The sequence below is a fragment of the Hevea brasiliensis genome, chromosome 17, assembly GCF_030052815.1.
Source record: "Hevea brasiliensis isolate MT/VB/25A 57/8 chromosome 17, ASM3005281v1, whole genome shotgun sequence".
NCBI classification, from domain to species: Eukaryota; Viridiplantae; Streptophyta; class Magnoliopsida; order Malpighiales; family Euphorbiaceae; genus Hevea; species Hevea brasiliensis.
In genome coordinates, this window is record NC_079509.1 from 15,390,330 (window position 1) to 15,413,893 (window position 23,564).

Here is a 23,564-nt window from a genome sequence, read left to right on the forward strand (position 1 = left end):
AATTAAGGCATGCTTCTATATGCAATAGTTTATATATTAAGGTCAAATGGATTATGTATATCATGCATTATATATTCCAATGCATTGCGTGGTGGGTGGAAATTGATGATAAAATGGCCCCCCCTAGCTGCCCTGTACTATTTGTAACTTGAATTATCAACAATCAGTCATTAAAAGTCTGTGGAAGAGAGTTTGAAGAGAGTTTGATTGGAACTTGACACCTAAATCACTCATAGGTATCATTTTGGTTGTGGGTCATTAGATTATGCAGAGTAAGAGAGACAAAGAAATAATTGAGGCAGTCAATTTTCTATTGAGATGAGTCATATTCATAGATTGTTGTGTTGGGTTTGGTTATGTTGATGCCTTGTGACAAGGGGTAAGAAGATTGCAAAGTTGTAATTGATAGGTTCATGCACTCAGAGAAGTCCCAATCCTTGGGGCAAGGCTCTTAATATGATAAATTAGGCTCTTACATTACTTCTTTTCTTTTCAAATTTCTCCTTTCTTTAGTAAGCATAAGAAAACAGCTTGTAAACATTCAGGCCCCTTTCCTCATTTGCTTGACCAAAGAAGTAAAATTCAATTTCAAGCAAACAATATATTCATATATTTGATATCTCTTCTTTTCCATTTCAAGACATCATTCATTGGAACTAAAATCCAAAAATATGGTATTCCGTACATAAGATAATACATGAGTCAGTGGAATGTAGACATCTCCTCAAGCTAAGCTCCCCATTCTGGTTGACAACTGTACTAAAAATTTCAAGCTGCTCCACTTCCTTCAGCTACTTTCAGGGGGAAGACTGGACTCCACCAGGGGGATTGATGAATTTTTCTCTTGCATTGCAAAAATTGCCAAGAAGTGTGATCCCACTCCAAGAAAATGTTGATGGCTACCCCGTATCCTTACTTTCCTGTCGAATCTTGAGTCTTTTAAGATTAAACGCCAATGTCAACATTCTCCGAGAAAAACATCAAGTTTTATTTCCCATTTAAGAACAAGATCTACTTGCATAAACAGATAAGTCTAAATCTTGAACATTATTCTTTATTTTGTATTAGCTAAAGTTTCATTGTAGTTAACCAGCAAAACATCATTTAAGAATAATTTTGTCATTGTTACTCGAGTTGCTTTTGAAAAAAATAATTAATATGCTAATCAAGGATATTATAAATTAGTTTTAAGTTACATTGCTTAGTTATAAATACTCCAAAATAGCTAATTATATTTTTCAAATTATTTTTTGAAAAAAGAAAACATATCAGGATCACAACCCCAAACAGGCTCTTAATTGATACATTTTTTTTTAATACATTCCAAATTGGATGGCATATAGAACAATATCGTACTTGACAACGCTGAGTGCACAACTTGCAAAAGGACCAATGGACAATATTCACAACTACGTACATTACCGCCCTCTTTTGCATTAACATTTAAAAAAAAAAAAAAAAAAAAAAAAAAAAAAAAAAAAACCTCTCTGTTGACGAGGACGAAAATTCTGCAACATTGCAGCTTCACAAGAAAAACGTCTGGGGTAAATAACTCAAGATGCTGATATACCATCCCTCTTCAACAATTCCTGGAAAAGCAGACACCAAAAGGTTTAGTTCATAGCCACTGCAGCAAATTTTTCTCATCTTCAAATTGAAATATAATGTACCAGTTTGGTTGCAGTAATTGACAGACGTTGCCTTTCTCTTTTCTCACGTCGGCACTCTCCACACCAGCTGGAGAAATCCTTTTGATATTTCTTCAGCTCTCGGAAGACTGAACTGAAAGGGAGGAAAATATTGCACTCAATACCATTATTGATCGTTAAAAACAGCAAATTGGCAAACTCCTCCCAACTCATTTTGCCTAAGAACCAAGCCCTCTAATTGTAAGAAGAGAAATGCAAGTTTTCTTGACACCAAGCATGCATAGTATGCCATGGCAAATAAAATTTCTTCTTTTACACCGCTGCTTATCTACAACAAAAGCAGTGCGTCAATCTCCAAAACTCCATCTATTGTCTTTCAACTTCTATAAAAAAATAAAGAAAAATCTACTTCTGTAGTATTTCGTTCAACTCTCAGATTACTCAAATCTTGAGAATTAGCCAGCATTATGATCATTCAGTCAACCAACTGAACTAGGAGAAAATTTTAAACAAAACTTATTTCCAAGCACATGAAATTTGAGTTTCATTTATTAAGCTTCTATTATTTAATTGTGTGCTACTGAGCTCACAAACTTTCCAATTTAAGCACCTCAGGGACTTCCTTAACAGCAGAATTTTTTTTAAAAAAAAAAAAAGAAAAAAAAGAAGATGAATTCATTAACTGCTGTTTTAAAAAACAATTGCATTGCTTTTCAACAATGGAAATTGCTGAAATTAGAAAGAAGGAAAAAAAAAACTCAATTTTGTGCTCTCTAAACATTTCAAATTTTGTTTATTGTGCAATGCAGCCATAATGAATTTCCTTTTGTGCCATTAGCTTAAATTGGAAAAGGGTTCAATAAACAAAACAGGAAAAGTTCAAGGACTTAAAAAAGGATTTTCCAACAATTTACTGCCAAAATTAGAACCCCAGAAATTCTTATGATCTAGTTAGCTGAATACTAAAGTGCAAATAAAAAAAAAGTCTCAATAAAATGCTAACATTAAGACCAACATTTTGGACTGAAGAGCATTTCTTTTCAAAAAAGGATGTTTTAAGTCTCATGTTCAGAGGACTAGAGAGATACCTTCTGCACCACAAAATTAGGTTGCACCGATGCCCAGAAGTTGTAGCTCTAGCACCATGCCGATGGCGACCGCGATGAAGAACAGCACGCCCCGGAACATGGACATAATCCAAAATTTCCTAGAGATGTATGACAAATGAATACTTATCAGATAACTCTTCAGTTACTTAAAATGGCAAGTTACACCATGGTCTTTTGATTGCTAAGAATTGCCAACACCCAATTGTTTTCTTTGGCTTTGCATTTAGAAATCTTAATCTTTTCCAATTGGTAAACATATTTATATTTTTTCCTTTTTTTCAGGTACAGATATTTTTGCCTTTTTGTTTGGATAGAACGACGTCACTGACCATCTTGGATGCCATTTTCTAGTTCAGCACAGTTCTCAAGATTTTCTCATAATACGTAGCACTATTATTTGCAGATTATGCAAATATAATATGACCTCTCAGTAGTCCAGCATAAATAGATCAACTAGAATTAATCTTGAACATGGGCATACCTCTGGTTGAGTTTCAGTATTCACATGTTTATCACACCGTACACCGCGAAAAAACAATTCTCCACCATAAAATTGCTTACCCAAGCAAACATTCAAGGTGACTTCTGAGTCATCCACATGGAAACCTATAAAGAGAAGTCTGTTGAGATTTCACAAAAGCTTATGAAGATACGGCTTTAAAAGCTGGGATAGAAGGTGGACAAACAGAGAAGGAAACCATTGCACTTTGCTTTTGTAATAAAAAGAGAAACATAAAAATGTACTCCCTCCATCCCATAAAGATAGGCTCACTTTCCTTTTTCATCTATTCCAAATTACATGCTACTTTCTATTTTAAAATAGTAGTTTATTTATTTGTTTACTAATATGCCCCTATTTAATATGCATTGAAATAATAAAATTCAACTCCGCCTAAGTAGTTTGCGCTTAGCGGATCCCAAGCCCGGATAAAGGAGGAGGGTTGCGGTAGGTGACAACCAGCGTAAAAATTTCATCACACCTTATGATATGAATTCAAATGATATAAACGTTGGGGCGTCCTCTACTAACGACGCGCTACATCGAAGCCCGGGTGTAGTGAAAAATATGCAAGGGTGTAGGGCGTTCACCGAAAGTGACGCGCCATGCCGACGCCCGGGTGTGGTGTTAAGTGAGCAAGGGTTCCCACATCATGGACAGATGTAGGTAAAGAAGTTAGTCCATAGGACAGATAGTGGAACAGAACACAAGATAGACATAGAAAACAATAGAAGATATCATAGGAAGAGACCAATTAGGAAGGAGCAAGTTAGGAGGAGGATCAGGGTTGGTACTTGGAATGTTGGATCACTTACAAGAAAATTAATGAAGCTTGTGGAAGAAGGGTGAATATTGCTTGCATTCAGGAGACTAAATGGGTATGAGAGAAAAGTAAGGAAGTGGGTAATTCAGGGTACAAACTGTAGTTTACCGGAAAGGAGAGAAATAAGAACGGAGTGGGCATAATCATAGACAAGACATTGAAAGACGCAGTAATAACTGTGAAAAGAGTAGGAGATAGAATTATACTAGTAAAGCTAGTACTAGAAGGAGAAACAATAAATATAGTTAGTACTTATGCCCCACAAATAGGACTAGACAGTGAGAGTAAACAAAGGTTTTGGCAAGATATCGATGATTTAATGCAGAGCATACCAAATGAAGAGAATGTTTTCATTGGTGGAGATTTGAATAGACATGTAGGAAGTGATAGACAAGATTATGAGAATGTTCATGGAGGTTTTGGTTTTGAAAGTCGAAGTGAGGAGGGAAAAAACATCCTGGATTTTGCTATGGCATACGACCTAATACTAGCAAATACCTACTTTATAAAAAGAGTCACATTTAGCGACTTTCAAAAGTGGGCAACATAGAAGCCAAATCGACTTCCTCGTAACCAGGAAGACAAATAGAGCTCTATGCAAGGATTGCAAGGTCATTCCAGGAGAGGCTTTAACAAGTCAACATCGGTTGGTGGTCTTGGATGTCAAGTTTAGGAACAAGTCAAGTAAGGTCAGAATAAATAGTGTAGCACGAACAAAGTGGTGGGAGTTCAGAGGAGTAAAGCAAGTGAAGTTCAAAAATGAGCTTCTCGAGTCCAAAGTATGGAAGCTAAATATGGAGGCAATGATATGTGAATACAGATGGCATCAAATATTAGAGAAGTAGCTAGAAAAGTACTTGGAGAGTCTAAAGGACATGGACCACCCTCAAAAGAGAGATGGTGGTGGAATGAGGAAGTACAAAAGGCAGTGAAGAGAAAAAGAGAATGGTATAAGAAATTATCTAAATGTGATAATAATGAGGCATATGAACAGTACAAGATAGCAAAGAAAAAGGGAAAAAAGGCAGTTAGTCAAGCAAGAGCACAAGCCTTTGAAAAGTTATATGAGAAACTTGGAACTAAAGAAGGGGAGAAAGATATTTATAGATTAGCAAGGAGGAGAGAAAGGAAATGTCAAGATCTCAATCAAGTTAGGTGCATTAAGGATAAAGAAGGAAAAGCGTTGGTGAAAGATGAGGACATTAAAGAAAGATGGAGAAATTATTTTAATGATCTCTTTAATAATAGTCAAAATGGTAATAGCGTGAATATAGATTATAGAACAATAGAAAAGAATGTGAATTACACTAGAAGGATTAGATCTTTAGAAGTAAAGGAAGCACTTAAGAGAATGAATGTGAATAAAGCCTGTGGACCCGATGAAATACCAATTGAAGTGTGAAAGTGTTTGGGAGATATGGGAGTGGCATGGTTAACTAAATTATTTAATAAGATTCTAAACTCAAAGAAAATGCCTGATGAATGAAGGAGGAGTACCTTAGTACCTATTTTTAAAAATAAGGGAGACATACATAGTTGCTTAAACTATAGGGAAATTAAACTCATGAGCCATACTATAAAGTTGTGGGAGAGAGTTGTGGAGCATCGACTACGTCATGATACTTCTATCTCTCTCAATCAATTTGGTTTCATGTCCGGTCGTTCAACTATGGAAGCGATTTTTCTCATTAGAAGCTTGATGGAGAAATATAGAGATGTGAAGAAAGATCTACACATGGTTTTTATTGATTTGGAGAAGGCTTATGATAGTGTTCTAAGAAATGTCTTATGGAATGTGTTAGAACAAAAGATGGTATCTATTAGGTACATACAAGTGTTGAAAGATATGTATGAAGGAGCAACTACTGTTGTGCGTACGGTGGGAGGGGACACAAGAGATTTTCCAATCTCAATTGGATTACACCAAGGATCAGCCATAAGCCCTTACCTTTTTATATTAGTTTTAAATGAATTGACGAAACATATACAAGAGAGTATTCCTTGGTGCATGATATTTGCGGATGATATTGTTCTGATAGATGAGACACGAGAATGAGTTAATAGAAAGCTAGAGCTTTGAAGAAGTGCTCTAGAGTCAAAGGGTTTTAAGTTAAGTAGAACGAAGACAGAATACATGCATTGCAAGTTCAGTGAAGGCCAAACTGGTGATAGGGAAGGAGTTAGTTTGAATGGAGTGGTATTGTCCCAAAGTAATCACTTTAAATATCTAAGCTCAGTCCTTCAAGTAGATGGGGGATGTGAGGAGGATGTTAGTCATAGGATTAAAGCCGGATGATTGAAGTGGAGACGTGCCACGAGAGTTTTATGTGATCGTAAGATTCCCAATAAATTGAAAGAAAAATTTTAAAGTACAGCCATACGACCGGCTATGTTATATGGTAGTGAGTGTTGGGCACTGAAAGAGTCGTATGCGTCTAAGATAAGAGTTGCAGAGATGAGAATGTTAAGGTGGATGAGTGGCCATACTAGACTAAATAAAGTCTGTAATGAGAGTATTAGAGAAAAGGTAGGAGTAGTGCCAATTGAAGATAAGTTGAGAGAAGGAAGATTGAGCTGGTTTGGTCATGTGAAGCGTAGACATACGGAGACTCCAATTAGACAAGTAGAGCACATTAGGTTAGAGGATAGAAAGAAAAAAAGAGGTAGACCTAAATTGACTTGGAGGAGAGTAGTACAACATGACCTAGAAGCCTTGCACATTTCTGAGGATTTAACCCAAAATCGTTTAGAGTGGAGAAAGCGAATCCATAAAGCCGACCCCAAATTTTTAGGATAAAAGTTTAGTTAAGTTGAGTTGAGTTGAAATAATAAAATTCATTAGTTCCAAAAATAATTTAATAACATGAGCTATTTCATTTTTGGTGGAGTAACATGAGTGGAGGGTATATTAGGAAAAGACTCTAAAATTTTATTGCTTTAGCTATATTAGCTACATTTTTTTAAACTAAGTGAAAATAGAAGTAAATCTTTGTGGGACGGAGGGAGTAGTTTACAATCCTAAAACCAGAAAATGAGATTGCTGTCAGTAAATAAAAAATATCACCATCCATTAAAAAAATCAAGTGCCAATGTTGTTATTGAGGTAAAATCTCAATGACTAAAAAGTCATAAAAATGAGAGAACTTATTTCATGCTAAGCTTTCACAATAGAAAATGAAAGCAAGAGAGAACGTGCAGAAACTTCTCAAGTTTCCACAACTGGTAGATAATAAAAGATTGACTGTATATAATAAGCTATGCAACATTATCATTAACAGCAATAGAAGAGAAGATTCAAGTAAGCACCTACCAAGCTCAACATCCCTATCAACTCCATATTCAACAACAAAACCGTGATGAGAATCTAGAGTTAATCCACCAACTTCAGGAAAAAAAACTACAAGGAAAATCAATCATAAAAAATCAGTTCTACAAAAATATTATGAGACTCTTTATTTGCATTCTAGTTCCCAACTGAATATAGATATATTACCTTTAGACATAGGACGTATATATTCATCCATCAATTTGTCAAGAATGGTTTCCAGCCCAAAGTCATCTAGAACAGCACCGTACTTGTTCATTGTGTTTGGACGCATTATTCTGAATTTTGTATCATGAACCCATCTTTCAAAATTTTCTACCTAAGTGATCAGAACTTGATAAGAAAGTGTACAAACTAAAATACAAGAATATAATAAACAACAAGAAGAATGAAATGATACCTCAGACATCAACATTTCACAGAAACTTGGCTGAAACATTTCAAATACATAAACTCCTGGCGTGGGTTCCACCAATATACTTCTAAAACTCTCATCAGTTTTTTCATTAATTGCTTTGAGAAATGAGGGAACAAAGAAGTTAACAGCATTCATGGTATACAGCTCCCCATGTAGAGGCTGCAAAAAAGAGGAAACAGTCAAAAAATAAAACAGTGTAAAGAAGCAAAAGAATACAATTGACAGTCATATGCTATAAAAAGACTATAAAAATCCAAATAGCAGACAGTAATTCACTTTTTCACTTTTCACCAATCTAGATATAATATATGGAAATGTTAGTATAGCTGGGAATATTTGCTATACGAATTCATCCAAGCCTTTTCATATTTAAAAACATGAGCTGAAGAGACATGCATAGACAGTGAGCTAGTAAGCAGTCACACATCTAGAACATTTTTCAATAGAAGCACTATCATTTTGACCTAATGGTTCAAAAATTCATGAACTTTGCACACCTTTTCAATTGTACCATATTATTTTAATATTCAATTTGACTCAAAGAGCACTGATTTTGCTTCTATTTCATCCAATGGATATAGGATGTGAAACATGACATTGAGGTGGACTTCCAATGTGAACAAAAATTGCTAACTCAAATGATGGGAGCCCCCTCCCAAACCCTAGAAGCCACAAAAAGGTGTCAATTTGCAAAATATGAATCACAAAAAGCATTTAAGTAGTTTCATTGGTGGGAAGGGTGGGAGAGGAATTTGCAGAACACAATTGTTTGGTGGCTCTTAGGGATCAAGGGGACCCACTTCTTTCAAGTAAGGAAGTTATATCATGTTTGCCTTAGACGTCTACACTATGCCAGAATAGGCATATGCCCCAAATGGTTTTTAATACAATTAAAACTAAATTAGTAACTTATAAACTAAATTAATAAAATTATTACAATAATTCTCAGCACGCCTTCATATTGTTTTTGTATACTATATTTGTTTATGAATTTTACAACCATTTAATCACTTATCTCTTATATAATTTTGAATAGATCACTTATATTGATTTCTTTTCAATGGAGAGAGAGAGAGAGAGAGAGAGAGAGAGAGAGAGATTTGGGGGGAAAAATAATATGTAAATACACGGGTTCTGTATCGGCATTAAAATAAAAGGCATATATAAAAGATTAAATATGCCAAAATTTGAAGTTCAATTTTATTTCAGCTCCATACTTTAGCAGCATCTCAACAGAAAATAAAATAAAGATTTATAGTATACCCAAGTTAAACACAATAAGTTAGCAACTTAAGAGATGAAGTGGACTGGGACAATCTACAATATTAAGTGGAGGTATAACTTGAAAAACTTCAGTGAAAATGACCTAATGACACAATTTCTAATGGGGGAGTAGAGCACTGGTCCCCACAGTAAATCTAGCCCCAACAGCAAGAAATTTATGCAATTAAAACAGCATTTGCAGAAAACTTTTAAGATCGCAGATTTACAGCATATAAGCTTTTCTAAGCCAGGAATTGAAAAAACTAGAGTTATGAAAACCATACACCCTGGAATATCTGAAAAATTACAAAACTAATTTTGAGCAAGAGAACTTTCACCATGGAATTTACCTGATAGTTTGATATAATCTTCTGCCTGTATTCTCTATGTTTTTGAATCTGTCAGTTTACAACAAGAAACGATGAGCAACAGATTTTGACAAATAAGAAAAGAAAGCAACACTTAAAAAGAAAAAGAAAAAGAAAATGATAGAAACAATAATTAGCAAACCAAAGGGGTGTGAAATTACATGAAACTTATCGATTTCCAAGACATTAAGATTGTAGGGAAGTTACATGGACACCATTATTTGAAATTAATATTAAATAATACGAAATAACTAATTTGCGAAGAGGCTTTAATTTTTTTATACAATCTCCACATCAATTAATACAAATTAGGGGGACCCCCCTAATTTGTAGGGGGAAATTGCCGGGAATTAAAAGCAAATGTGAGTCAGAGTACAGATAACAAATTTTAAAAGTAGGGGGAAAAAATCAAAGCCCATTCTAACACAAATTTCACTTTCTTTTCATAGGTGATGGCAGTATCCATCAGACACGAAACATTTAAAGCACATCCCCACAATATTAAGGGTGTTTATCAGAAACTTCTTTCAATAAATAAATAATATTTCGAAGCCAGAACTCTAAAATAAAGCTATACTATGCCTGATTTAGCAGACGTAGGTTTATCGATTATTCAGAACCTGGTCTCCTACACCAAACAGAAAAAGATGAATTACACTGCAAATTATTAAAGCAGAATAAGAGTTATCAGGAATTACTCTTTGAATCAGCATTCCAACTTAGCCTAAGTATCTTCAAGGGGAAAATATCAATTTTCATATACTTTCAACTCAAGCAGCGAAATAGAATCTTGCCCAAACAGCAAATTGTCAAAATTTTCATTTCTCCCCCATTCAATTGCTCGCTATTCCACAAATTACAGTACAGCTTTAACACACATACATATATACGCATAGATAATGTATATGCATATGTACATGAATAGTGGCGTAAATTAAGATACTAAACCGATGCATACACGAGTGCGTTCACCCTCGGGAGAGTAGCGAACGAGAATGTCCCTCATGAACTGGATTTTAGCTTCACGTGACAAATAAAGCATGGAAGGAGGCAAGTACCGCTCTAGCGAGCTGAACAGTAAAGGACTGAAATCCGATTGCAGGTCCTCATAGCTATCGGGTTTGTGATCGGTGCTAGGGTTCAACCTTAGCCTGTGTGCTACCTGAGTAGATAGTGCGACGCCATTTCCATTCCCACTGGGCTTCTTGTGCTCATCTAGCGACATTGTTAGAATAGCTATGTTGATTTTGATTTCACAGAGAGAGCCTGTGGTTGAGAATTTGCATAGCAGTTCTCGTTTAGCAGAGGCAGAGGGTGGAATTAGGGTTTGCTGAGTGAGAGAGAAGGGAAAAGCAGAAGGTTGTTTGTCGTGCAGGTTAGGGTTTGTAATTGTCGTCTGTAAGTAGGTTGGATTGGATCGTGTGTGATTCACATGTGCCGCGAATCGGATGAAGTATCGGCACGTGCATGTTTTTGGTTAGTTGAAACCTCATCGAAGCCCTCTCCATTCTCCAAAGCTCATCTCGAGCTTTCTAGAATTTGTAGTGTAAGAACGGGACACACTGGCTGTTCCAATCGATTTCATCGACATTGAATAAGTAATCAGTTTTTTTTTTTATTTTTTTTTTTTTACGTTTAAAATTATTTTCATAAGAAATTGTTTAAAAATTAAATCAAATTAATTAATGAGAAAAATACTTTTTAGTACCCTAAATTTTCGTGTTTTTACACTTTAAAGTTAGAATTAAGTTTGCAATTCGTAAATAAAATTTTCATGCCATTGGTACTTTGGTGAAAAAGTGACTAACAATGTTTAGAGCCATATCAATAATTTTTATGTTTTTTCATTTTTTCATCTAAGTGAAAATTATTGAAGGCACATGTCCCTAAATTATCAAAAAAAGTATTTTCAAACCCTAAAAGCTAAAAAAGTGAAAATTCAAAAGTACATGTAAATAAAATTAGGAAATATATGGAGGCATGGGAGAGAAATAATGAGAGGGAAAAAAATGAAAAGAGAGACACAATGAGAGGGGGAGAGCTATTGGAACGTCATTCAGTCTCTCTAACTCAGTCTCTCATTCTATCTCTCTTTTTTATGCCTCTCCCCTTTCTATTTGCCTCTCTCTCTCTCTCTCTCTTTTCATTAAATCACTGTATCTCTCTCTCCCTCTCTTAATTTATTTATCTTTCAATTAATCAGAGTGACAAAGAGAGGGAGATGGCTATATAAAAATTAGGAGATAAAGAGAGAGGCATAAGAAAAAGAGGCAAAGTGAAAGAGATATGTAGAGAGAGAGAGAGAAACAAAGTGACTCTCTCTTGCCTCTCTCCCTATCTCTCTTTCCATATCTCCCCCACTGTATGTATCTCTTTCTCCCAATAACTCTCTCTCTCTCTATATATATATATATATATATATATTATGCATTTTCAAACTTTTCGCGCTTTTAACATTTGATATTAGGCTCCATCAGCATTTGGAGCGTTCAGAAAAATGAATCAATAGAAAATATTTTCCTAATCAAAGAAAAAACTAAATTATTTTTAAGAAAAATGACTTATTCTTTATAAATAATGATATCATGTTTTATTTTTAAAACTTTAATAATTTTATCAAAATGTGAAAATATTTATACATAAATAATATAAACACATATCATTAATATAATTAATTTCACATTACACCAAACAACAAAAAATATTTTTATGGATAATATTTTTTAAAAAATATTTTTCATGAAAAATATTTTTCATATATAAATTATTTTTCACGAAATAAATAAAATCTTAACATTTTTTTTATTAGTAATTCAAGAGCATATACTTTCAAAATTGCTAATGTAGCGCTGGCATAGCAATAATGTCCAACATGGAGTTGATGTCAGCACGCAAAACAAGCACTATTAATGTGGCTATGCACTTTTTTCATCAAAGTGATAAGGTTCGAAAAGTTTTATCTATAAACTACAACCATATGCAGTTTTAATCTCGAAATACAAAAAGTGCAAAAGTCTAAGGTATAAAATTATACTTTGCACTAAATTAAGTAAATTGATGTAATAACTGATCCAATTTTGAAAACACAAAAAAACAATATTAACATACATGAGTAGTAATTCATTATTCCATATGTAATCTGATTCTTTATTTAACTAAAAAGCTTGTTAAATGTCAACAGATTTGTTATGCCATTTAACAAATTAAGTATCCATTTACTTGTGTTTGGAAATTTCTTCATAATGTTGGAGGTTGCTAGGAGATGGTGTTACGACCATGGGAGGGCCCATAAATTCTCTACATAAAGTACATATCCCTAGGATTTAACAACCTGATTTTTTTTTTTTTTTTTGTCAAGAGATAATATTAAGGCCCAATACAAATAGAAGACTCAACTAAGGTCCATAAAGACTCTAGGCCAGCTCTATAAACACCTCAACTTAAAATAACCATATGTTATCTAAAACCCAAAGATGAATCAAGGTCTGAGAAAGAAAAAAAGTCTTAACCCAAACCAAGGGATTAAGCCTTGAGACCCAAAAATATGGAACCAGCCACACTAGCGATCTGGACTGGAACAAATAGAGATGAGCGTTGCCATTATCTGAGAGACCATGTAGAGCCAATTATAGGGAATGATAAACAAAGACAGAACACTTGAGATACCAAACATCGCATATGCCTATAGAAAAGAAGTTCCTCACAGGCAAAACCCCCAAAAGACATTCAAAAAGGCTCAAGGGAAACAAGTGGCCACTTTTAATTCTGAGCAGAACCTTCCCCTCGGAACTCGGATGCTGCAAGAACCAAAGCAAACAATGCTTGGGATGAAGCTTCAGCATGCATATCAATGTAGACCCGTTTCAAACAACCTCGCAATCTCAAATCTACAAGAAAAGCCAACAAATTTATACACAACCACAATGGCGGAGCTGCTTGTATTTAAGTGGGGTCAATTGACCCACTCAACTCAATTAATTTATATATTACCCATCTAACAACCCACCAAATAATTCTTTTTTTTTTTCCATTAAATTTTGAAAATATTATTATTTTTAATAAATTTAAATTCATTAAACACTTCACCTTAAAACACTTATTTTTTTTAATATTTAAAAACAAATATTGTAACCTAATTTCTTTTTTATTTTTTTAATACTTTATTTTACATTTAATAGATTGATAATCACTGCTCTTATTATTTTGATAATTGACATATAATTTATGAAAAATTTAGTATATCCATTAGTTAACGTGTTTGTAAAATTTATATTAATATTATTTATTACAATGATAAATAGTAATTACATTTCTGTAATGAATATTATAAGAACTCAATTATGAAATTAAGTGAAAAATATAATTCTTTAATTACATATTTTGAGAAAAAAAAATTTAATAATATTGATAGCGAAATTATCATATAAGGATTTAAAAATATTATTAAAAAAATTATGAATTTAATATTACAGTGAAAATTTATTATTTTTAAAATTACTTTCCTATTTTATTCATTTTTTTATATATTAATAATTAGTATATATTTATTTTTATTAATAAATAATTTATCCTCAGTCCTGAAAGTGGGTCTCCCTCCCCTTTCTTTGGACGAGATGGTTGTGTCAGGTCAGAGACAGAACAATAGTCAATTGAGTCAAAAAAATTTTATTTTACTTCATTCACAGGTAATGAAAATATTATATAGTAATAAATTTTTTATTAATAAATAATTTATTATTATATAATATTTTTATTACCTGTGAATGAAGTAAAATAAAATTTTTTTGACTCAATTGACTATTGTTCTGTCTCAGACCTGACACAACCATCTCGGGGAGGGAGACCCACTTTCAGGACTGAGGATAAAGGACCTCCTAAGCCCAATAGGGCAGAGAGAACTGCTGGACTGGCTGGAAGCGGGGGCCGACTACCCCAAAAACAAAGAATCCACTGAGAGAAAAATTCCTCTCTTTATTGCTAGAGAGAACTGATTATTTGGCAAACCTGGATCAGTTTAGTAATGTTGCAGCAATGTATCCACCAGCACCAATAAATCTTATGGGTCTGGGGTGCCATGGATCATTAGTTTATTATTATTTTTATTTTTCATAAATTACTACCTTTTGTCATGACGTTATTTTTTTCCCCTACAATATTGCAGTGACTTTCTAATAAAAAAAAATAGGTTTTTATAATGTTTTAATCTTATTAAATAGGCAAAAGTCCATTTTAATCCCTTAATTATTAGTTAATAACCAATTAAGTTCTTAATATTTTTTTAGTCCAATTAAGCTCTCAAACTCATAAAAATTAGCAATTAAATTTTATTAAATGGTGTTAATGTATTCCATTAAGTTAAAAAATTATTAAAGTAACTTTTTAGAACTCGTAAAATAATCAAAATATTATTAAAAATTATAAATATTAAAATTTAAATTCAATACAAAAAATAAAACACATGAACATAAAATATAGATTATTTCCTATATTAGGGTTGAAAAATTTTTTATTTTTTAATTTCTTATATTATCCATATCAATTTTAAAAAATTTTTAAAATATCTCTTATTTACGTTACCTTCTTCTCAAAAATAAATAAAACTGTTATTTTATCTTATCATGCCATATATTTCTATATCTTACCTTATCTTATTTTACTAAACCTCCCTTCATCTCATCCAAATAAACCCTAATTAGCGGTGAACAAATAAAGCCCGAAATTATAATAGAAACTTAAATTTTGGCCATAAGAGAAACTCAAAAGCTACCAGCAGATGTTTAGTTTCAAGCTACACTATAAAAGCCTTGCCCTAATTTGTTCAATAAAGCTGAGCAAGAAACACAATACAGATGAAAATCGTAATTTTACAAAATATTATCGCAAGGCCAGTCAATGGATATTAATTTGTTTTCGTTCTTCCTAACCAAAAACTAGAGATAAATAAACACCCCTATATCTAAAGCCACTATGCATTGTAGATTTTACATATTAGCGTTATTAGGTTCTTGGTTTTCAAGAGAAGGCAACTTTTGAGGATCCAAGATAGATATGAAACTAGTTATTGGTTTTGTTTTTGGGTTCTTGGTTCTTGATTTTGCTGTAACTTGATTCTTGGTTTTGCAGAATAGGTTCTTGAAATGCAGTAGAGAAGAGAACATGAATGGATTTTTTGTTTTTTTAATTTTTAAAATTTTAAAATAATATTTTAAAGAATAAACATTTAACAGAGTTAAAATATGTGATAGTCACATAACTGATTTGGACTTAACGAGATGAAAATTGCAGTATACAAAATTAATTAGATCAAAATTTAATGTTGAAGGGCTTAATTGGACTAAAAAAAATATTAAGGATTTAATTAACTATTGATTAATAGTTAAAATGAGGCTTTTACCTATTAAATATTTAACAATAAATTATTTTTTATCACAAAATTTTGAATTTGTATTATTTATTTAGTTTTTATTTTCGAATAAGGCTACCACCACTTTCTTAATTATTAAATAAAATAAAATTTAAATCCATAATGAAAAAGTATTCAAAAAAAAAATTGTTTATGGTTTATGGTTCTTGAAGCTGCCACCCATTTTATTGACTCCGTCTAAAATTTCAACCATCCATATTTATTCTATCTTATTTTAATTTAATATAAAAAAAAAAATGAAACCGAAGAGGTTCCCAAATTTTGTATTTGTTGACTGAACTGTTAATAATAAAAATTTATTTTTTCAAAAGTTTTTAATAGAAAATTAAGATTGGTTATTTGATAATTGAATGATTGAGTGCAATGGTTCAATATGCTGTTAAATCAAGCAGCCGTTGAGGTGGATGGTTAGGCGAAAGAGATAATCCATCAATTCCAAGATTCCATATCCAACTGCTATGGACGGGTGGCTCACTGGCCCGCTTGATTTCATTGGTTCCAGTGGACAAAAATATCCCCCATGATTTCTCCATTTTATATTTTTTTCCCTGTCAATTAATCAACACTTTAATTTATTTTAATTATATCATAAAATATTAATATTAATTTTGAATAAGGAGCAGATAATCGACCATGGCGTAATTATACAATATATTCTATTTAAGTATTAAAAAAATAAAATTATATTAAAAAAGTAAAAGAAATAAATGAAGTGGCGAAATAAATGTAATAATAATAATAATTCATTAATTTTCCTTTTAATACTAAAAATATATTTAAATTTTTTTCTTTTTTAAAAAAAAAACTCGAACTTGTTGCGTTAATAATGCGCAGGATCTCTTCAAAAAGGTAAAGACGGTCAATGAAAAGGATTACAGTACTATTTCCAAGGAGTAATATGGTAATTTAAGAATAAATCCAACTAAGGGCTGTTTGGAATCGCCGCATGTTCTTTGTCATATTCCTCCACCAAACACTCCCAGCGGACTCCCCGAGAAAGGCAAAAGCCATCAATGCATTTTCGGTCTCGATAATAACCCAAACACACAGCAGAAGAGTACTGAATAGCACACGGTGACCGCGAGAAAGCTTTTTTTCTTGTACACGTCAGTTATCATACACCTTTCCTTCTTCCTATCTCTGATCTCGATCCTGATCTAATCATTACTTCAGACGCGATGGCCTGTGCAAGTTTCGCTAAGCTAAACGCAGCGTCGTCCTCTTGGATCGGCCAACAGTCATTTGGTCAGCGACCTGGATCATCCTCAACTCGCCTCACTACTCGTCGAGTCTCCTTCCCGATCCGTGCTAGCTCTTACAAGGACGAGCTCGTTCAAACCGCTGTTAGTTTATCTCCCTCCCTTCTTCACTTTTTTTTGATCTCATGTGTCGTTTCGATGCCTGCTATGTGTTTTCGATTTACATCTCGTTTTGTTGTTGAGTCGAATTTGATTTATGCTCTCTTAGCTGATTGATTTGTTCAAGTTATGATATTAGACTTCTGTAAATTTCAGCTCCATCTTATGAAAAATAATTCGATTTTGAATTAATTGTTTGCTCATTCTTTTGTTTTTTTCCCCCTCCACCTCCACAAGTACGATTAGCATTTCGTTTCGAGTTTCGATATATTTTCGGTTTCTCTATCAGTCAGTTAGTGCTTTTAGCTCTTCGGTTTTAACGAAATCATGGCGGCTGATAATGGCCTACCTTTTTAAAACAAAGATTTTAAGCGTTGCGAAAAAGGGTATCTTGTTAGACAAAGAGGTGATTGATGAAAACTACAAAAAATTCTTTCTTTGATCTCCACGCCGTTCATATTATATTGGGATCGTACTTTGTTTCAGTCATCCTAGATTCTCTAAATGAGGCACCTCAAGTCCGTTGTTCAACTTTTCTCAAATGTGCTGCCTTAGTAAGTTTTTCTTTTTCGATGGATAAATGTAATATGGTTAGTGATTTTGCATCGTTTATGATGTTTCGTGCTATTTTCCATCTGAGGAGTAAAAGCAAAGCAATTTATGCCATTCCTGGTTTCGTCATTAGTTCATTGCAGTTAACTGCCTTTGGCTTGTTTCTTGGTGGTGTAGAAATCTATTGCATCACCTGGCCGAGGCATCCTGGCCATTGATGAATCAAATGCAACTTGTGGGAAGAGGTTGGCATCTATTGGCTTAGACAACAATGAGGTCAACAGACAAGCATACAGACAACTCTTGCTGACCACTCCTGGCCTTGGCGAATATATTTCTGGTGCCATTCTTTTTGAGGAAACACTCTACCAGTCTACTATTGATGGCAAGAAGTTTGTGGTCTGCTTGCGTGATGAGAATATTGTACCTGGCATTAAAGTTGACAAGGTATGTTGTCCAAAGAATTTATAAATTTGAATCAGGAATTGTTTTATTAGTTGCTTAACCTGAGATTTTTCTATGTCTCAACGAGCTTATATATGTGTGATTAACTACTTTTTGCACATCAGGGTTTGGTACCTCTTCCAGGATCAAACAACGAGTCTTGGTGCCAAGGCTTGGATGGATTGGCCTCAAGATCTGCTGAATACTACAAGCAAGGTGCACGTTTTGCTAAGTGGTAAGTCCAATTTACGTTCTCCTTATGCCCTTGTTGATCCTTTATCCCCCTTAGCAATTGTATATCATGTTTTCCTGATTATATGATACTATTGTACTTGTTCATCTGGAATATTCAGGAGGACAGTTGTCAGCGTTCCCTGTGGTCCTTCTGCTCTGGCTGTTAAAGAAGCGGCATGGGGACTTGCACGCTATGCTGCCATTTCTCAGGTATTCTTTCACTTCTAAATTCTATTTCTCAATTATATTGGCAAAAACCCTTTCAACAAAGTTAGAAATGCATGTCTATGTCATTTTCCTTTTTGTTAGAAATGCATGGGGAGGGATGCTTGTAGATGTGATTATAACATCTATGAACTCTCTGATGCATTCTGTCAAGCAGCAAGAAAGTTAAAATATTGGTGAATTAATTGAAATTTCATTTGAGATAGAGGTAACTGTGGGACTTTTGAATTCTTGGGTTCTTTCATTTCTCTTTTAAATGAATAGATATTTGTCTTCCAATCGTTTGATCAATTTGTCTGGTTGTGTACATGGGAGTAGAATTTCAGCCCTCTGCTCTTTTCCTAGTGATGGCATGGATCACGTTGCTGGATTGGTCAGCATGCATATGCCAATTATTACAGGTTCTGTTTTTCATTTACATTAATTTTTATGTGCAGGACAATGGTCTCGTGCCCATAGTTGAACCTGAGATTCTTCTTGATGGGGACCATGGAATTGACAGAACTCTTGAAGTTGCAGAGAAGGTCTGGGCAGAAGTATTCTTCTACTTGGCAGAAAACAATGTTGTGTTTGAGGGTATCCTGCTTAAGCCTAGCATGGTAACACCAGGAGCTGAACACAAGGAGAAGGCTTCTCCTGAGACGATAGCCAAATACACGCTCACAATGCTTAAGAGAAGAGTACCGCCTGCAGTTCCCGGAATCATGGTATGAATACCTGAATCCCTCTTTTATCAGGAATCTAAAGTGATATAATGTTGCTCATACATCAGTGTTTCCCTTCTTACAGTAGTGAATTTAAATCTTGAGAATCTTTTCAAGTGCCAATGGGCAAAGTATCTAATTTATTTCTCTCTAGACTGGGTCAAATTATTAGTTACTTCCTTTGGTGAAATGAGATGAGAAAAAGACAATTTTTAGTACTTAAGCAGTTGAAATGAGATGATAATAATAATAATAATAATAATAATAATAATAATAATAATAATAATAATAATAATAATAAACCTGGAAAAATTGAAACACTAGACTATATCTAATGCTTTAAATGAGTCTTTTTTTTTAAAGCATCTTAACTTTGTTGCTGTTGGATGTGATTATTATATGTGCAAGTGCATTTGATTTCAATTTGAATATTTCTGAATCTTTAAGAGTAACGGGTGTAACTTCTGTTCACTTTGCAGTTTCTATCGGGAGGACAATCGGAAGTGGAAGCAACTCTTAACCTTAATGCAATGAACCAAAGCCCCAACCCGTGGCATGTGTCTTTCTCATATGCACGTGCACTGCAAAACACTGTGCTTAAGACGTGGCAAGGACGTCCAGAGAATGTGGAAGCTGCGCAGAAGGCACTTTTGGTGCGCGCCAAGGCAAATTCCTTGGCTCAGCTTGGAAAGTATGCTGCAGAGGGTGAAAGCGAGGAAGCTAAGAAGGGAATGTTCGTCAAGGGCTATACCTATTAAGCATCATTTCAAGGATGGCCATGCTCCTTGACTTCTATTAAAGTGTATTTTATATTTTCTATTGGTTCTTCTTACATGTTAGTTGTGCTTTCTGAGAAAATGTAGCATTAGATAAGCTTTTTAATTTTCTTTCCCTCCTGTCTTTTAAGACTAGAGGCTTGAATAATACATGTGGAAAGAACAGTTTTTCCAAACTGCTGCCTAGGAAGAGATTGATTTAGTGAGAGAAAGAATATATGTATTCTTTTCTGCATAAATTATTGCTCTTGAAATTTTATGAAATCTTAGGGACGTTTGCACTTGGTATACTAATTCAGTGTTTGTCACCAAAAAAAAAAAGGGGCTTGAATTTATTAGATTTTCATATTATTGGATTATTATTAGCTTTGATTAAACAGCAAATTGAAGGTAATGTTGCATAGTTGCAATAATTTTGCGCTGAAAGCTTTTAGAGAGACAAATGAAGTGCTGTTATATGTATTGCCCGTTTGTATGCACTGTTTTTTTGTTTTGAATACTAAAGGGGGCAAAATTGACTTGAATATTTATACTATGTATACTTTTTGCTTTTTGGTGTTGCTATTTAGATTATACACCATCAAAAAAACATGTGTTTTTTTTATGACATTAAATACTATATACGTTTATTTTTATTTATAATTAATAAATCAATTAAATCACTTAAATTTTAATAAAATTTAATAAAATACTTTAATTTTATTAAAATCCCTTTAAAAAGTATAAATAGTTATTGTATTTAATAGAAATAAATAAAAATAAAATTAAAAAAATATAATTAATACTCTTAATCTTTTCAAAATGATATATAGTTACATGTCACATAACTTATTTAACTTTTAAAAAACAACATATAAAAGTGGAGAATGGTATTTTAACAATATAATTTTTTATTATTAAAAAAAAAAAGTAAAAAACTAAAAATAGCATAGATACCAAACATTTAGCCTTTCGTTAAATTATGATTTTGCACTACAAACGAAACTGTTCCAATCGCTGACCTTATTAAATACTTCAAATTAATAATTAGCCTTTTTTTTTAATAATTAGCTTTTTTTTAGTAGTAAAAATTAGCTTTTAAGTTTCACTTTATTATTTTTTTATTTAATGTAAGTTTCACTTTATTGTCGAGTAACTAATTTACTTATTTATTATTCATATAATAAAATAATTAAGAGTTAAAATTATAGAGATCTCTAAAAGTTTTTTCCTTTTACAATTATTGTGCTAGTGGCCATCCCTTGCTTTTTAGTCAGGCTCCTTTCCCAATTAAAGTGTGGTTGTCTCCCTCCCTCTTTTCAGTTTATTTGGTTCAGCTGCAATTATGTGCTTTAACTTAGGCGACTCTATGCCAATTTTTCCATTGATCGTCAAGAATTGATTTTACGATTTCTCCATATTTTAGGATTTTTTTCATGTTGATTAGTGTCGTTATAGAAGTGATGGTGTTGATATAATGTTGGTCACCAAATTCGTTTGGCCTTTATGAGATTGACAAGCCAAGTTCCTGCCATGCCTTTTCTGGTTTATCCAGCCTTAGTTTTTAGCCCTCTTGTGCGATAGCTAACTGTTGCATTACTTGCCCATTTCTTTTGGGGTTGAAGTTTTTGTCTAGAGAGCTCTTTCGCTTTATGTTCTTCTGTTTTAGTTGAGCCTCCCCTACTTGTGTGCTTAACCGAGTTTTCTACAGTTCCCTTTATTGCAGACGGATTCCTCTGCTAACGGTGCTTGTTGACCTTGTCCCTTTGCTTTGGCTATTGAAGTTTTGGATTCCCATTATGCACCTATCTTAGTCCTAGGACTCCATATGGTTTGGATTTTGGCTCTCTGTTTTTGGGCTTGAGTGCTATAGTAATGTTGTACATTTTTAGTGGACTTGCAACTTTTTTTCCTGTTGTTTCGTTAAAAACAATCAGGTTAGCTAACGGTTTAAGAAATGTACAGGCTTGTCAAATATTGAGTGTATTATCTAAGATTATACTCTGACTTTTGGATCAAACCATTGAAGAAACTGACTACATTGAACACAGTTTCATCAATCTCACTCCAAAATTAAAAGGCCACGTAAATTGAAAATTGAAATGACATTTAGATTAATTGAAAAGAGAGTACAAGAATTAAAATTAAATGCAAAAACTTTGAAAAAATAAATGACTGATAGAATAAAAATAAAAGATTGCTAGAGTTTAGTTGAGTTGTTATTGTTTGATATTGTTGGATGTTGGGGGCTTTTCACATTGCAGAGTATCTGACATTCATAGTTCTTTCTGCAAGTATCTGGAAGATTTCTGGAAGATTTTGAAGCACACTCTGTCACGTTCTGCAGTTACCTATAGTGACATGCCCACTTATTGAAACTGCTTAGAACCATTATAAACTATTGTACTGGTATTTAGAAAGCTCCTAGAAGACTCTGAAACACATTATGCTACATTCTACGGTTACTTGCAGTTACCTGTCCACTCCTTGAAACTGCTAGGAATCGCTACAAACTGTCATCAACTTCCTTATCTTAGACAACAATTCAATAACTACCATTAATTTACTTATTAATTATCATAGGCCACAAATTAATTAAATTAATAAAATAAAATTAATTAAATCAATTTTACAAAAATTAATTTAATTAATTCTTAGGCCTAAAAATAATAAATAAAATAAATATTTTTTATGCAAACAATTACCCTTGCACCTGAATTGGTTGGGTAAGCCATTCTAAGTGGATAAGATCCACTTTTAGCTCATGTTTTTGTTGTTTAAAATTCAAAAAAAAATAATCAATTATCACCTGTAATCCTCCTGGAAATTTGAAATTTAAGCTGACTTTATCCAATAAGAATTTAACTTCCACTAAACTCTAATATCTGCAAATTATCATCCAACAGACTTCTAATCACTACAAATCTCTTATTACTGCAGATTTATCTTTATCTCTCCAATCAAATCACTTAAAGAAACCCAAATAATATATATATATATATATATATATATATATATATATATATATATATATATATTTTCCTCTTTCTCTCTCTCTCCTTCCTTCGGTGCCATCTCTCTCTCTCTCTCTCTCTCTCTCTCTCTCTTCTTCCTCTTTTTTCTTTTTCCTTTCTTTTCTTCTTCCTCTCTTCTCTCTTCTCCAACGTGATTCTCCATTGCTGTTGACCACTGGACATTCCTTCCTTGTCATCGAATGGCACTTCATCACCATTAGTCTAGTCATCGGCCATAGCATTACTCCCACTAGCCGTTTAGCTCCATTCGGTGTTTAGTGATTACTTTTCGCTGTTGCACTCGTCAGCGCTATTGCATTCCATAAATTTGATCATCAATTGTTTGATAACCTACGCATCACATTCCCCTACACTAGTTCGATCGACACATTTTTTTGCC

The 23,564-nt window shown here is 33.3% G+C and overlaps 2 protein-coding genes across 3 annotated transcripts; one reads left to right on the forward strand and one right to left on the reverse strand.

The window, feature by feature from the left end:
* Nucleotides 1-1,266: 1,266 nt before the first annotated feature.
* On the reverse strand, nucleotides 1,267-11,040 carry LOC110663435 (2-oxoglutarate and iron-dependent oxygenase domain-containing protein CP2). 2 transcript variants are annotated; one of them, XM_021822722.2, is made up of 9 exons: nucleotides 10,413-11,037; nucleotides 9,437-9,484; nucleotides 7,806-7,982; nucleotides 7,574-7,724; nucleotides 7,391-7,477; nucleotides 3,240-3,364; nucleotides 2,738-2,856; nucleotides 1,671-1,782; nucleotides 1,267-1,589 (listed from the first exon to the last, which is right to left on the reverse strand). In XM_021822722.2, the coding sequence occupies exons 1-9, from the start codon at nucleotides 10,677-10,679 to the stop codon at nucleotides 1,554-1,556; spliced, it is 1,122 nt and encodes a 373-aa protein (XP_021678414.2). In that variant the 5' UTR covers nucleotides 10,680-11,037; the 3' UTR covers nucleotides 1,267-1,553. The 2 variants fall into 2 exon arrangements, with proteins under 2 accessions (XP_021678414.2, XP_021678415.2); XM_021822723.2 differs by lacking the exons at nucleotides 1,267-1,589; nucleotides 1,671-1,782 and adding an exon at nucleotides 1,792-1,977 and having other exon boundaries at nucleotides 10,413-11,040.
* Nucleotides 11,041-16,853: 5,813 nt separating this feature from the next.
* LOC110663434 (fructose-bisphosphate aldolase 3, chloroplastic) lies at nucleotides 16,854-20,435 on the forward strand. The gene is made up of 6 exons (XM_021822721.2): nucleotides 16,854-17,221; nucleotides 17,966-18,235; nucleotides 18,358-18,467; nucleotides 18,586-18,676; nucleotides 19,129-19,398; nucleotides 19,875-20,435. The coding sequence occupies exons 1-6, from the start codon at nucleotides 17,057-17,059 to the stop codon at nucleotides 20,151-20,153; spliced, it is 1,185 nt and encodes a 394-aa protein (XP_021678413.2). The 5' UTR covers nucleotides 16,854-17,056; the 3' UTR covers nucleotides 20,154-20,435.
* The last annotated feature ends 3,129 nt before the right edge of the window (nucleotides 20,436-23,564 follow it).

Excerpts from the sequence above, each read along its gene's own strand:
- LOC110663435 (XM_021822722.2), bottom strand. The coding sequence starts at position 10,679 with ATGTCGCTAGATGAGCACAAGAAGCCCAGTGGGAATGGAAATGGCGTC. Across the intron at positions 7,983-9,436 it reads AGATTATATCAAACTATCAG|CCTCTACATGGGGAGCTGTA; the intron begins GTAAATTCCATG and ends TCTTTTTTGCAG. Across the intron at positions 1,590-1,670 it reads CAATTACTGCAACCAAACTG|GAATTGTTGAAGAGGGATGG; the intron begins GTACATTATATT and ends CTGCTTTTCCAG.
- LOC110663434 (XM_021822721.2), top strand. The coding sequence starts at position 17,057 with ATGGCCTGTGCAAGTTTCGCTAAGCTAAACGCAGCGTCGTCCTCTTGG. Across the intron at positions 17,222-17,965 it reads ACGAGCTCGTTCAAACCGCT|AAATCTATTGCATCACCTGG; the intron begins GTTAGTTTATCT and ends TTGGTGGTGTAG. Across the intron at positions 18,236-18,357 it reads CTGGCATTAAAGTTGACAAG|GGTTTGGTACCTCTTCCAGG; the intron begins GTATGTTGTCCA and ends TTTGCACATCAG.